The 12,398-nt window shown below is 44.0% G+C and overlaps 1 protein-coding gene and 1 non-coding gene across 2 annotated transcripts in view; both read right to left on the bottom strand.

Annotated features, from left to right (window-relative positions):
- Slc49a4 (solute carrier family 49 member 4) overlaps positions 1–12,398 on the bottom strand; it is a 77,131-nt gene that overhangs the window by 13,924 nt on the left and 50,809 nt on the right. Inside the window, exons 6-7 of the mRNA XM_021184805.3 lie at positions 10,427–10,494; positions 7,383–7,510 (exon numbers count right to left, since the gene is read on the bottom strand). Of these exons, the coding sequence (XP_021040464.1) occupies positions 7,383–7,510; positions 10,427–10,494 (196 nt within the window). The remainder of the gene's footprint in view (positions 1–7,382; positions 7,511–10,426; positions 10,495–12,398) is intronic.
- On the bottom strand, positions 9,744–9,885 carry LOC115029618 (small nucleolar RNA SNORA38). Its single transcript, XR_003835185.1, has one exon. It is a non-coding gene; the product is annotated as a small nucleolar RNA SNORA38 (small nucleolar RNA).

Genomic DNA, 12,398 nt, shown 5'->3' on the forward strand with positions numbered 1-12,398 from the left:
TGTGACAACAGAGGTCTCACTTAAATGTTTATATTATTACTTTTCTTTGGGGGAGGGGGATGTCAAGTTGCTCAGAGTGGCCCTGAACTGGCTATGAAGCTGAGGAAATCCTTGAGCTTCTGATCCTCTGAGCATAAGCCACCATCCCCCATGTGTGGGGCTAGAATGGACCTAGGACTACGTGCACACTAGGCAGACCCCCTGGAGCTGGAGTTACAGACAATTGTGAGATACCCGAGGGGTGCTACCCCTGCAAAAGCACAGTACATTCTTAACTACCGTGCCAACTCTAGCCCCAAGGGTCATTTACTGAATGATAAATTATACCAAACGAGTGACGTTCACTTAAGCAGATCAGAGACAAGTTTTAACTCGTGTAGCAAGATCTTCCCGGAATGTAAAACCCAAACTCTCACAGTGCTCATAGACGAGCAAGAGCAGCCAAGGATTGGTTTACATCTTTATTAAGAAATAAGATATAACATGTAAAAGAAAAAAATGATTATGAGTCACCTAAAGAGAGTTAAGAAGTTTCTCTGACTTGGGTTGAGGACAAGAGTACACTTTACAGATACGTTTTCTCACGTGCACACTGACGGGACAAAGCTGGGAAGGCAGCGGCAAGTATTACATCAGAGCTGCGCTAGAACTGTTTCCTGTTTCCCGTGGAGAGTAACTTTGTAAATGAAAAAAACAAACAAAACAAAACAAAGCAAAACCTCCTTCGGAAATTAAGACAGAAGTAAATAAAGAACAGCAACAGCAAGTGGTAAAGGGAAACTTCCACAGATTCTGAGCAGGCTGAACATAGCAAACTAAACATATCCTCAGGGGACAGAGAGGACGGTCAATGCCTAAGAGCTTGCCACTCTTTCGAGGACCTGAATTCATCCCCCAAGACCCGCAGGGTGGCCAGCAACCACCTATAACTCCAGAACTGTCTGGTGTCTGTGGGCACTGGCACCCACATGCCCACATAAAAATAAACCCTGGGAACAAAAAAACAAAGCCCACCCATCCAGATAGTCAGGCTTACTTCACTGTCTAGACAAGCAACGGACTTTTAAGGTCCCCCGCTTCAGTCTCTCAGTCGCTGGGTTACAGTGTGCCCACCTGGCCTGGCTCTCTGGTTCTGTTACCAAGCTCACCTCTCTTTCACATCATCCCACTTCTCGCTAAAGGGTAACTGCTGTAGCCCTTAGAACCTGCTGCAAGTTAATCCCAGGTGAGGTCATCAGGACTGTGGCGATGTCATTAGTGACTATGATTTCCTTCTGGGCTGTTAATTTGCAGGCACCCTTGTTTAGCCTCTTTGCTGGCATACTTTAGTCCCATAAAAATTGACTGTTTGCTATGTTTACAGTTCCGTATGGCTGAAAGGCAAAGTAATTATCTTGCAGAAATGAAGCACAACAAATATTCCTTGAAAGAGTGGGCCTGGAGACTGGTTGTGAAATGATACCAGCACGTAGGCTTATCAGACACTTTCCAGACCCCCAAATTATTTATGGCTCAGAAGAAGGCAGTGCACTATTAAATCATGAGTGCTGACTGACTGCCTTCTGAAACACAATTCTGCCCAAGACTTATTTCTCTTGAACATCTCCACAAATAAATATTACATGATCTTCCATACTAGATCCTTTGAGCATTTTATTACTTCGAGAAATCATTTTTAAAGCATCCTTTGTATGTGCACGCAGCACGTGCTCATGTGTATTTGTGCCACAGGGCACGTGTGAGGATAACCTTGGGTGTTAGCCCTCCCCTTCCACCTTGCTGGAGACAGGCGTAGGCCTGGAGAGCTGGCCCACGAGAGTCCAGGGTTTTCCTGTCCCTGCCTCCAGTCTCCTGTGCAGCCCTGGACTCAGGATGACAGCTGCACTTGACCTCTGGCATGGGTTCTGCAGGTTCAAGTTTGGGTTTCCACACTCGTGTGCCAAGTTTTCTACACCGAGCCCCTTCCCAGCTCTCATGACCGGTACACCCAGAAGTCTCACACACCTGTTCTCTTCCTGGTTCATTTTCTAGTTTCCTTTTCTGAGCTGTTACTAATGGCCGTGAGTGAGAGTCCCTTTTAAGTTACTCTTTATCGTATTTCCTGAAAGCTTCGAGTCACCTATTTCTTTAAGTGTTTAAAAATCATATTCATTGCTTTGAGGGGCCATGAGTATGTTTTTAATTTTTGCATGCTATTAAAATGGGGGCATAATTGGAGGGGGCATGTGTATGCTTTGACTTTTTATGTGCTATTAAAATGGGAGTAATTACTGTAATAAAGTCAGAACGCATGGAAACAAAGCAGCTTACTCTCTGGCCTATGCACACTGCCCAACTTTCAAACAGTTAGAAGGCTTCCTTTCTCGAGGTAACCCAGATGCTACCTGTGGTCAGCTGTTGTTCTAAAGGGCGTCTGTCCAGCAGGACACCTCCTTTCCCTCTCACCCTGGAGTTGCTGGGTAACACCATCGCACATTCTAGTAAGTAGAAATGAAATTAGATGAATAATTGCTCCCAAGGCAACTTCTATCAAACAGTCAAATTGTATTGTTTCAGCAAACTCAACACAAAAGCGCTAGCATTTTTCAAAATGCCACTTTGCAAGCATTCATCCATACAGTAAAAAATGACTGCGTGAGTTGTGGCTAACAGGGCTAGACATCTCATTCTCAGATCGGGTGAGTAATGTGCTCGCAACAGTTGTTCATAGCAAAAGCCTCTAGATTTTGAAGCTCACGTTATCTAGTCATGAGGTTATTTATTTGTCCTGTTGTAAACACTCCAGTTAATTAATAATGAAATTTTAAACACTAAGTTTTCCTAAGGGGAAAGAGTTGCATAGTGCTGACAGCTTCCAAGAGGATGTGTGCGAGCAAGTGCATCTATCAACCCCCTGTGCCTTCAGAGACAATGCCATGACCTAGTTTTCCTTCTGCAGAGGTGGCAACTCTAATAGCAAGATCTGTGGGCTACACAAAGACTAATGATGGTTGTCGTAGGACAGTGCCGCAAGCAAACTTAGCTAGCTTTTAGCCTGTTGTGTCCACAGTTCTGTCCACAGTCGTCACTGTTTAGTGGTGAGGATGCTCTGAGGAACATGCTATCCAATGGTTCACTTCTTACTGTGACATGGAGTGCTTGGACACGACGGTGGGTGACATGCTGGGGTGACCACAGTCTTAGGGGCTCCTGCTATAGACAGTCGTCTACTAAGCCGAGCTGTGTAGTCACAACTGTCTCATGTCTTTCACAGACTCTCCTGACTTATATATTATAAAAGCCCGTCAGAGCAACACTAAGCATTCTAGGAAAGAAAGATTTCACATTTCCTGACTAAGAATGGCCACTACAAAGAAACATGAATTTGCCAGTACTGACTTTAAATATCAACCGCAAAGTCTAGATCTGTCTATAATTAGATTCTGTAGTAAATTCCCTTTCATGGAACCTCTTTCACTTAAAAAGAATTAGGTCAGATTTTTACAAAGGCAGAGGGAGTACCTGTGATAGATTTATTAAAATTCCCCATTGTTCCATTAAACCGTGCCCCCTTGCCTTCCCTGAAGCTTGTGCAGAATGACAGAGTGACAGCTCTATCTACTGAGGCTCAGGATGAGATAATGCACTCCCCTCCCCCTCCCCAGGCGGAGCTGGGGACAGAATTTATGAGGCACACATCCATGCTCCAGATCTTCAGGCTGGAAAGGAGGACAAGTTACACTTAGAGACCTGCCTGCTAAGTGCTACTTGGTATGAATTGAGAAAGGCTCTGAGGCTGCAGAGGGGAGCCAGCACAAGCTAGTTCCTAACCCAGGCTTTTAGTAAGTTAAAACTATCTTTCGGGAATATCTAAGTGACATTAAAAAAATGGACTTGCAAGTGAAAACAACAGTAAAATGCACATAAATATCATGACGTAAGTACAGTGAGCGTGTCCCTGAAGATGGGAACACCAAACTCAGCCTTCCCATCCAGCCCTGATTTATGTTAGAAGTCTGCCTCTGCTCTTCCTGTCTAGTGCACTTCATGTCAACCAGAGGCTGGCAAATGTGGTCTTAATCAGGTCAATCACATCCGTGGGAGGTTAAAATGATGTACAATTTTCAAATACACCCTGCCCCCTGACTATAGAAGGTATACTCACTACACAAATCCCGGCAAAAGCCTGCGTAAAAAGTTAAGTTCCCTCCTAAAGACTGCGCTGAGGTGACATTGCGCCTGACCTCTACAGTTAGTTGCCTTAGTGCTTTATAATGAACAACCAACAGTTGTCACCGAGCACTCAAGATTATGTTTTGTTAAAGTCTCACACATGCGCACTTCTAGATGGGATCCTGAAAAAAGTCTGCATGTGATTCCATGGACGAGAGAAGTTGTAAACTAAAATGAACCCATCTGAGTGCTGCCCAAGTGCTAGACTATACCAGGATGGAGTGAAAGAAAAAAGATTGGCCCAGTGAGGTGGAAAGATGGCTCAGCAGAGAACACCGGCTGCTCTTCCAGGACCTGGGTTTGATTCCAGCACCTGGGTTTGATGGCAGCTCACAACTGTCTGTAACACTACTTCCAGGGGTTCTACCGCCCTCTTTTGGCCTTCATGGGCACTGCATGCATGTCGTACACAGACATACAGCAGGCAAAACATCCATACACATAGGATTAAATAAAAAGAAATCTGACTCAGAACACTGGCCTGATTGTGATCCCATGCAGGAATACTTTTACAGAAACAGTCACAGGTTTTTAGTCAGGGTCTAATTATTACACTGGATGCCTAGGCTTCAGAGCTTGAGGGGGCTGAGAGAAGCATTCTCTTTTTCCAGCACTAGGAGGGAATTTAACTTGTTAAACTTTAAAAAGCCAAAACCACCACCACCACCAACAGCAACAAAAACCCAAAAACTCTTTGGATTTTTATCTGAAAATTAGATCTATCTACTATTTATTGACTGATTGACTGACTGATTGATTGAGATTGTAGGTATATATGTGTGGGTCCTGCGGACTGAACTCAGGCTGCGGGGCTGGGCAGCAAGCATGTTTACCCACATGCCATCATGCAAGCTTGCCACCTCTGATCTTAATGCTTACTTAGTATGGTGTCCATTTTTCACGATGCTTTCAAAGCCAAAAGAAACTCCTAACAACTGTGCTGATCACAAATTTAGGTGGAAGCAGTTCAGTAGGTGTGTATGTCCTGACAGCTCAGCAGCCATTTAAAGAGTAGTATGCACAGACTGAGAGAACGACCACAATACTACAGGTGTGTGTATCTGATGGGCAACTTAGAGCTCCAATTCCCAATCATATTGATTACTGCCTCATCATTTCCTGCTCTAGATCAGCTCTGTAGAGATCTGCTCATTACTATATCAACTGCTAATAAACTAGCTTCTCAAAACTATGACATCATCAGAATAAACCCCGGTCTACTGACACTGGGCACTTCCCTGGCCTAGAATCCGGTAGATGTCAGTGCCCAGTATAGCCCCTATGAGTTTCCTGGGGCACTCTGACCTTATATGACTGCTATCGTCTCTGTGAAAGTGGCTGTACGTCACTGCTGCTAGTGTACAGATCCTGGTTCTAACACCAGATTCAGAGATCCAAAGTAGGATGTGCAGAAATTCTAAGCTACACTGGGTGTGGGTGGGGGGACACATGCCGCTGGAAAAGTGGCCCCACAAAACCTTCAGATTCTTATTTACTCCTACTTATCGAACGCCGGTGTGACATTAATCCCTCAATTTACTTCACAATAAATAATCCTGTAATTGAGCACGTAATCCACTGTGGCTAAAAATTATTTGCAATATGAATCAGATAGCTGCATCTTAAGCAATCTTTTTATTAGAAGAGAGGAAGGAACAGGCATGGAGTCCTTGCCTTCCTTAGTAAGCCATTACAGGAATCCAGACCAGACCCTGGGTGGGCAGAATGATGCCTCTCTCCACTAAAGATTGATGTTCCCGTCTCTGGAACTTATCCATGTGTTACCTACCTTACAGGAAAAGAGGATTACGCCTGAGATAGATTTAAGGTTGCTAATAACTGGAGTCTGAAACTGGGAGATCATCCTGGATTATCTGAGTGGGTCCACTGTAAGCCAAGATCCCTGAGAGCAGGGTGGTGGGACAGAAGGACCAGATGGAACTGTAAGTGAAATCACGGGGCTGACCTCACCCGGAGGTGAGGAGAGAGATTCTTCCCTAGAGTCCCAATGACCCTTTTAGCCCAGACACCATGGGTTAAAAGCCTCCCACTCCAGGGGGGCACCATAATAATCTGTGCTGCTGCTGAGCCGTTGCACTCCTGTAACTTACTACAGCAACCTTAGAACTTATATTAGTAATAACAGTAGAAGTAACAGCAACTATAAATATTTCTGGTTTATAACTTATACTTATTACTTATAACTAAGTAAGGTGGCTACAGCTTCCAAAACCCAGAAATCCCACTTTATGCAGAAAATGTGATGACTCTATATAAAACAAGGCACCAGGCAAGGTCAGAGACTGTGTGCCAGCATGCTTCAGATCCAACCGTGTTTTCCCGCTACCGTACTGCTTAGTAACAATGATAAACAGGAGAAAAACACGCTATGCTCTGGTGTGAATTCTACACAAAAGTAAGCATTTTCATGATATATGAATACTGTAAAGAGGACACTTCCCTATGCAAAATATTCAATTACTTCTTGGACTCTTCTCATCTGGGTGTACATACACACACACAGAGAGACACACGCACACACAAATGTGTGTGTGTGTATACATATACACGCATGCATGTGGCATGTACACATATGTGTGCAGTTGTTTGTGTACATAGGCTTATATACATGTGGAGTTGATTTTGATTTGGGGTGTCTTTCTTCAATCCCATTCCACTTATTTTTTGACACAGGGTTTTCGGCTGAGCCTGAAGTCTCTTCACTGGAACAGACTGTCTAGCCCATAAGGTTCATGGATCTGCCTGTATCTGAACCCCGAGCCTCTAACAACAACAAAACTACTCTCAAACTCTGTGTGTGGGAATGGGTATGTTCATGAGTTGCCCTTGGAGGCCGGAGGCATTGGCCCCTCAGGAGCTGGAGTTCCATGTGACTGTGAGCCACCTGACACGCATGTTAGGAATTGACCCTGAGTCCTCTGCAAGAGTTGGGCCACGTCTTTAGCTTCTCATCCTCACCACTTTACACAGGTTATGGGATCTGATCTCAGATCTCTGTGCTTACCCACAGGCCTTAACAACTGAGACATCTCCATATATATATATATAGGGAAGAACTGCAGAGAGCAGGACGGGGGCTATCGTCAGAGGACGTACTTTCCTGTGAACTGAAAGTCTTTACCTCAAGCCCAAAAGCAACCCGTGCTTACCTGTTGTCAAAGGCAAGTGGGTGATGCTGTTTAGGCAGGTCAGGGTGAACCACGTGGACGACAGTGTAGCCCCAGAAAACAGGAGGAGAAGAATCAGTTTCAGCATACCCCGGATAAAATCTGCAAACCTGAAAAGAAACAATATCAACTTAATCCTAGCTAGACTTCTCAGTACTGTTTAAATTGGCAGCATACTTTCTTTAAGCAACCATTTCTTGAATTTTCACTGCATAACCTTAGAAGCCAGTTATGAATACATATTTCCTTCCTTTTTTGTTACTTATGTTACTTTTATAATAATTTTCCCTCTTATAAACTGTCTGGAGTCTACAGCTTACAGAATAGAATTTTAAATTGACTTTTATTCTATTTTTATGCCTTTTCAACATTTTATAATGAATACACATTGGCTCAGTTTTAGAGTTGACACTGAAGTGCAAAGCTGGCTCTTCCAAAACTCACACCCCTGTCATACACACAAGAGCCTCTGAGCATCACTCCTCCAGCCGGACCTGGCCCTGCTCTCCCTCCTGCCCCCTTTTCCAGTTGGGTAGCTGTGCTCTCTTCTCTTCCATGTGAAGGCTGGTTCTCACAGCAGGGTTTGACTTGGGGACTTCAGGCCCTTGTGTGGCTCCACTCCTGCTCTGCTCACCCAGGTCTTGTTCAACATGGCCCTTCATGCTCACTCAAGTCCTCCCCTGCAGTCGGCTTTACTATTTAGATCCCCACAAGAACTTTTCTCGGTTGGAAATTATTTCATGTAAACTGTAAACTTTCCAGGAGCAAGAATACAGTGAAGTTGTGGCAACATATTAGCACCCAGGAAGCCAAAGTAGGAGGGTAGAGAATTCAAGGCCAGCCTGGGCCAAAAATGAGGCCTGAACAGCAGTCTGGGATGGGGTGGGGGTAGGGAGGATGCTAGATGTTATCTCATCAAGCTGAGAACTTTACAGCATTTAAATTATCAAAACTCACTACCCTTTTCCTGAATGCTCACCAACTAAGGACCACAGTGTTCACCTCTCTTCCCACTTCCATTTGTTGCTTTTCTTCCTATCACAGCTCTGGCTGTGCCTAAGTACAGCTATTCTCTCCTGTGGAATTACTTCTACTATATAATAGACATATACCATGTCCTCTCCATTCTGCCTTTAAAACTGACTGTAATGTCTGACTCTATGCAGGTGTTCTTTGCAATTCTTCAGTTCCAGCCACTGCCACCGCCACCGCCTCCTCCTTTCTTTCCTGTATTTATTTGATATGTGATTGACCATGTTTGTTGGTATTTTCTGGAATATCTGACTCTGGATATGAGAGCTGCCACCACTTGTGAGTGGGAAGAATGGACGACTTGCTTATTGAGTAAGGTTCGCTCTCCTTTAGGGGACACTTCTACACACCCTGGAGGATCCCACAACCTAATAAAATGTCTGCCCCAAGATGTGTCCCCAAGGAGATACGAAATGCTTGGTTTGAATTCTGAGTTTACAAAAGATTATTATTTATTACAGAAAGACTGTAAATGATTCTTGCCAAAATTGTCAGGACAATGTGTTTCACAGTCAGTCAAAGGGACTTCCTAGCTCAAACCTTCAGCTTTTGGATTTTATTCAATGCCTTTCTAACAAAAACAAAACAAAGCAAGACAACAACGAACGACAAAACCCCCAAATAAAGAGAGCTGGATTTGACTTCATTCCTGCATCACCCCAGACTGCAAGGCCTATACTGCTGTCCCGTGCAAAGCATGTTGTGTCGTACACGAAGAGGTTTAGATATTCTCTTGATCTCAAATATGTCGATTCACTTCTTCCTGGCAAACTGATCGGCTGGGCTTGCTGTGATGTACTGGCGTGGAATGTTAGTGACGTTCCTACTTTAGAAACACCAAGAGTAGTTTCGCAGGTAGTCATAGGAAGGAGTGATGTTTTTATTTCTAAGATTTCTGGTTTAGAATAAATAAGAACCCTCTTTCTTTTTCTAACCCATTCTAAGAATTTGTTGTCATAATAGGTTGGGATAAAAAAGAGTTTAAGAAAACTGGAGACCTTTACAGATACTTCCATTACAGAGGGATAATTACAGGGACACACCTACACCTGTTAATCAGGGTCTGCCTTCCCATGAGCGCCCAGAGATGCTCTGACAGACAGATGCTCTTTTTGTACTCTGTCATTGTCTTCAGACACACCAGAAGAGGGCATTGGATCCCATTAGAGATGGTTATGAGCCACCATGTGGTTGCTGGGAATTGAACTCAGGACCTATGGAAGAGCAGTCAGTGTTCTTAACCACTGAGCCATCTCTCCCGCCAGACAGATGCTCTCGGACACTCATCTCCCCACACCTGCCCCCTGCCCCCTCTGTGGGATAGTTGATCCTCTGTGTGTTGGGGGGGAGGGAGACAAGCTGGTTCCAGACCTTTCCAAATCTACCACGTTTCTTTGTCTCCAATTCTTACATGTCCAAGGACAGAGAACAAAAACACACATTTGTAGGAGGATAACACTTGTCTTCTTACTAACTTTACCTTTTTAATTATTTTATTTATTTATTTATTTATTTATTTATTTATTTATTTATTTATTTATTTTTTCGAGATAGGGTTTCTCTGTGTAGCTCTGGCTGTCTTGGAACTCACTTTGTAGACCAGGCTGGCCTCGAACTCAGAAATCCGCCTGCCTCTGCCTCCCGAGTGCTGGGATTAAAGGCACGTGCCGCCACGCCCGGCTTACCTTTTTAATTATTTTTTAAAAATTATATCACATTTTTGGAGTGGTCCCATCTGAGGATGTTGCTCTCAAATAAAATGAAGAGAAGGAGTTTCATTATACTGGAAATACACTTCCTGCCTTCAGAAACCACTTTGGGAGGGACTGCTCCCAAGCAGGCTTCTTGTAGCTGGAATCCGTTCTGCCATGTGAACCCAAACAAGAAGCCATTTCTGGCCTTTTCTTCTGCTTTTTCCTAAATAGTGTTCACATTGGAAAGCCCACTTCTTATCCCTCCCATCTACTTATGAGTTTGATATGAAATAGTCTCACCTTGCCATAGCTATCCCAACAACACAGCCTCCAACTATGGACCAGAATCCAATCCAGCCAGCGTCTACCTGTTAACAAAGTAGCAGGCTTGTTATTAACACATTAATTAGTGTATTCATACAATAACATTAATACAAAACCTCATCAGTCAATATTAACAGCTAGCTAAATGGCAACAAATCTAGGAAATATTTTTAAAAATGGATTAAAATGAAAGGATTCATGTGTAACTAATGAATACAAATTTCTCCATGTATGTATTAATTTTTGTTGGAATGTTTAAATCAACAAAACAATACCATTAAATATTTTCAGGCATGTGCTATACACTAGCATTGTCTAATACTGCCTAATGCTAAGACCTCTCAATAAGAAAGGATAGAAAACGTGGTGGCGCACGCCTTTAATCCCAGCACCAGGAGGCAGAGACAGGCGGATTTCTGAGTTTGAGGCCAGCCTAGTCTACAAAGTGAGTTCCAGGACAGCCAGGGTTATACACAGAAACCCTGTCTCTAAACAAACAAACAAACAAAAAAACAAAAAAAAAAAAAAGAAAGAAAACAGTCCATAACCTCAAGAAGTTTAAATCTAGTTGTCATACATAAAACTCCTATAAAATAATTGGTTGCTAAAACATCTGGCCATCCTTATGACTGTATTGAGTGATAAGATACGTGGGAGGAGAGATGGGGAGAGAGACCTAAGGCTGAGGAAGAAGATGGTAGTATAACCTGGATACAACACATACCCTAGGCCTCATGTGACTCAACTTGGACCCCAGATGCCTGCACTACCAGAAAAGTTCTGGAAGCATTAGGAGGTACAGCCTACCTAGAGGAAGGCGTTTACTGGGTTCATGTCTCGAGGGACTGTGACTTATCCTGGGCGCCTCTCTATGGGAACTTAACTGCTCTGCTGCCCGCCATGACATTTGGCGTCTCTAAGCCCCATAGCAATGTGCCATGCAGACACAGACTGGAACCTATAGGACCACAAGCAAAGCCGTGCTTGTTTCCTATTAAGTAGTTCTATCAAATATGTTGTCACTTTCAAGTCTGATGAAGACAAGTAGATAGAAGAAAGAAAAAAAAAAAAAGAGCTGACCTGGGAAACTGTTTTTATTCTTGCTCCTCGTGAGCTCAGTGACCCTGGTCAATACCCCTCCTACCTACAAAGCGGCGAGGGACACTGTGTGCACACTGAGCTTGGTGAGCGGCACACAGCAAGTGCTCACTAAGCGGCAGCAGCAGCTCCCACCTCAGGACGCTTCTCCCATCTTAGCTCTTCCCGCCTTCAGGCCCACGTGCTGGGGCACTTGACACCTCTGCCTGTATTCCTACGGCACCTGTGCAGGCGTGTTCGTGCCCTGGTGCCCATGTGGAGGTCACCTTCTGGTGCTGGCCCCACCCTGCCTTTTACTCTGCTTGAGCCAGGGTCTCTTGTTCCAGGCTGCTAAGATGGCCCTCAAGCTTCAGGAGCTGCTCCTGCCTCTCTCTCTTCTCACTGCAGGAGCACCAGGTCTGCAGACTCAGCCTCCACCACTGTTTTTACCAGGTTCTGATGACCTACGCTCAGGTCCTCGTGCTTGTGTGATGAGCCCTTTACCCGCTGAGCCTTTGTCTCTCTAGCACAGCCACACACACTTTCATCTGTCCCCTGGGTGAGTGGCAATGTATGTCAGCAAGAATGTGGGCCTAGCTGTACTGATGCTGACCTTTTCAATCCAGTTAGGGTCTTTTTCCTTTGTTAAATTAAAAATTAAAGCATAATTTTAAATTATGCTTTAATATCTGGTGTGATCATGGACTCTGTATCTCTCAGAGTTTAAACATAGAAAGATACCAGGAAGAACTTTTTAGGATTTGCAATACTAGTTTGTCACAGATATGCAAAATTCAACATCATTTAAATAGACTTGCACACTTCCTTACTAGAACTTATTGAGAACTAGAGAAAGTGGTTGTCTTGTGGC

The sequence above is a fragment of the Mus caroli genome, unplaced genomic scaffold (genome assembly GCF_978045245.1).
Source record: "Mus caroli unplaced genomic scaffold, Mus_caroli_1 scaffold_17, whole genome shotgun sequence".
Classification (NCBI taxonomy): domain Eukaryota; kingdom Metazoa; phylum Chordata; class Mammalia; order Rodentia; family Muridae; genus Mus; species Mus caroli.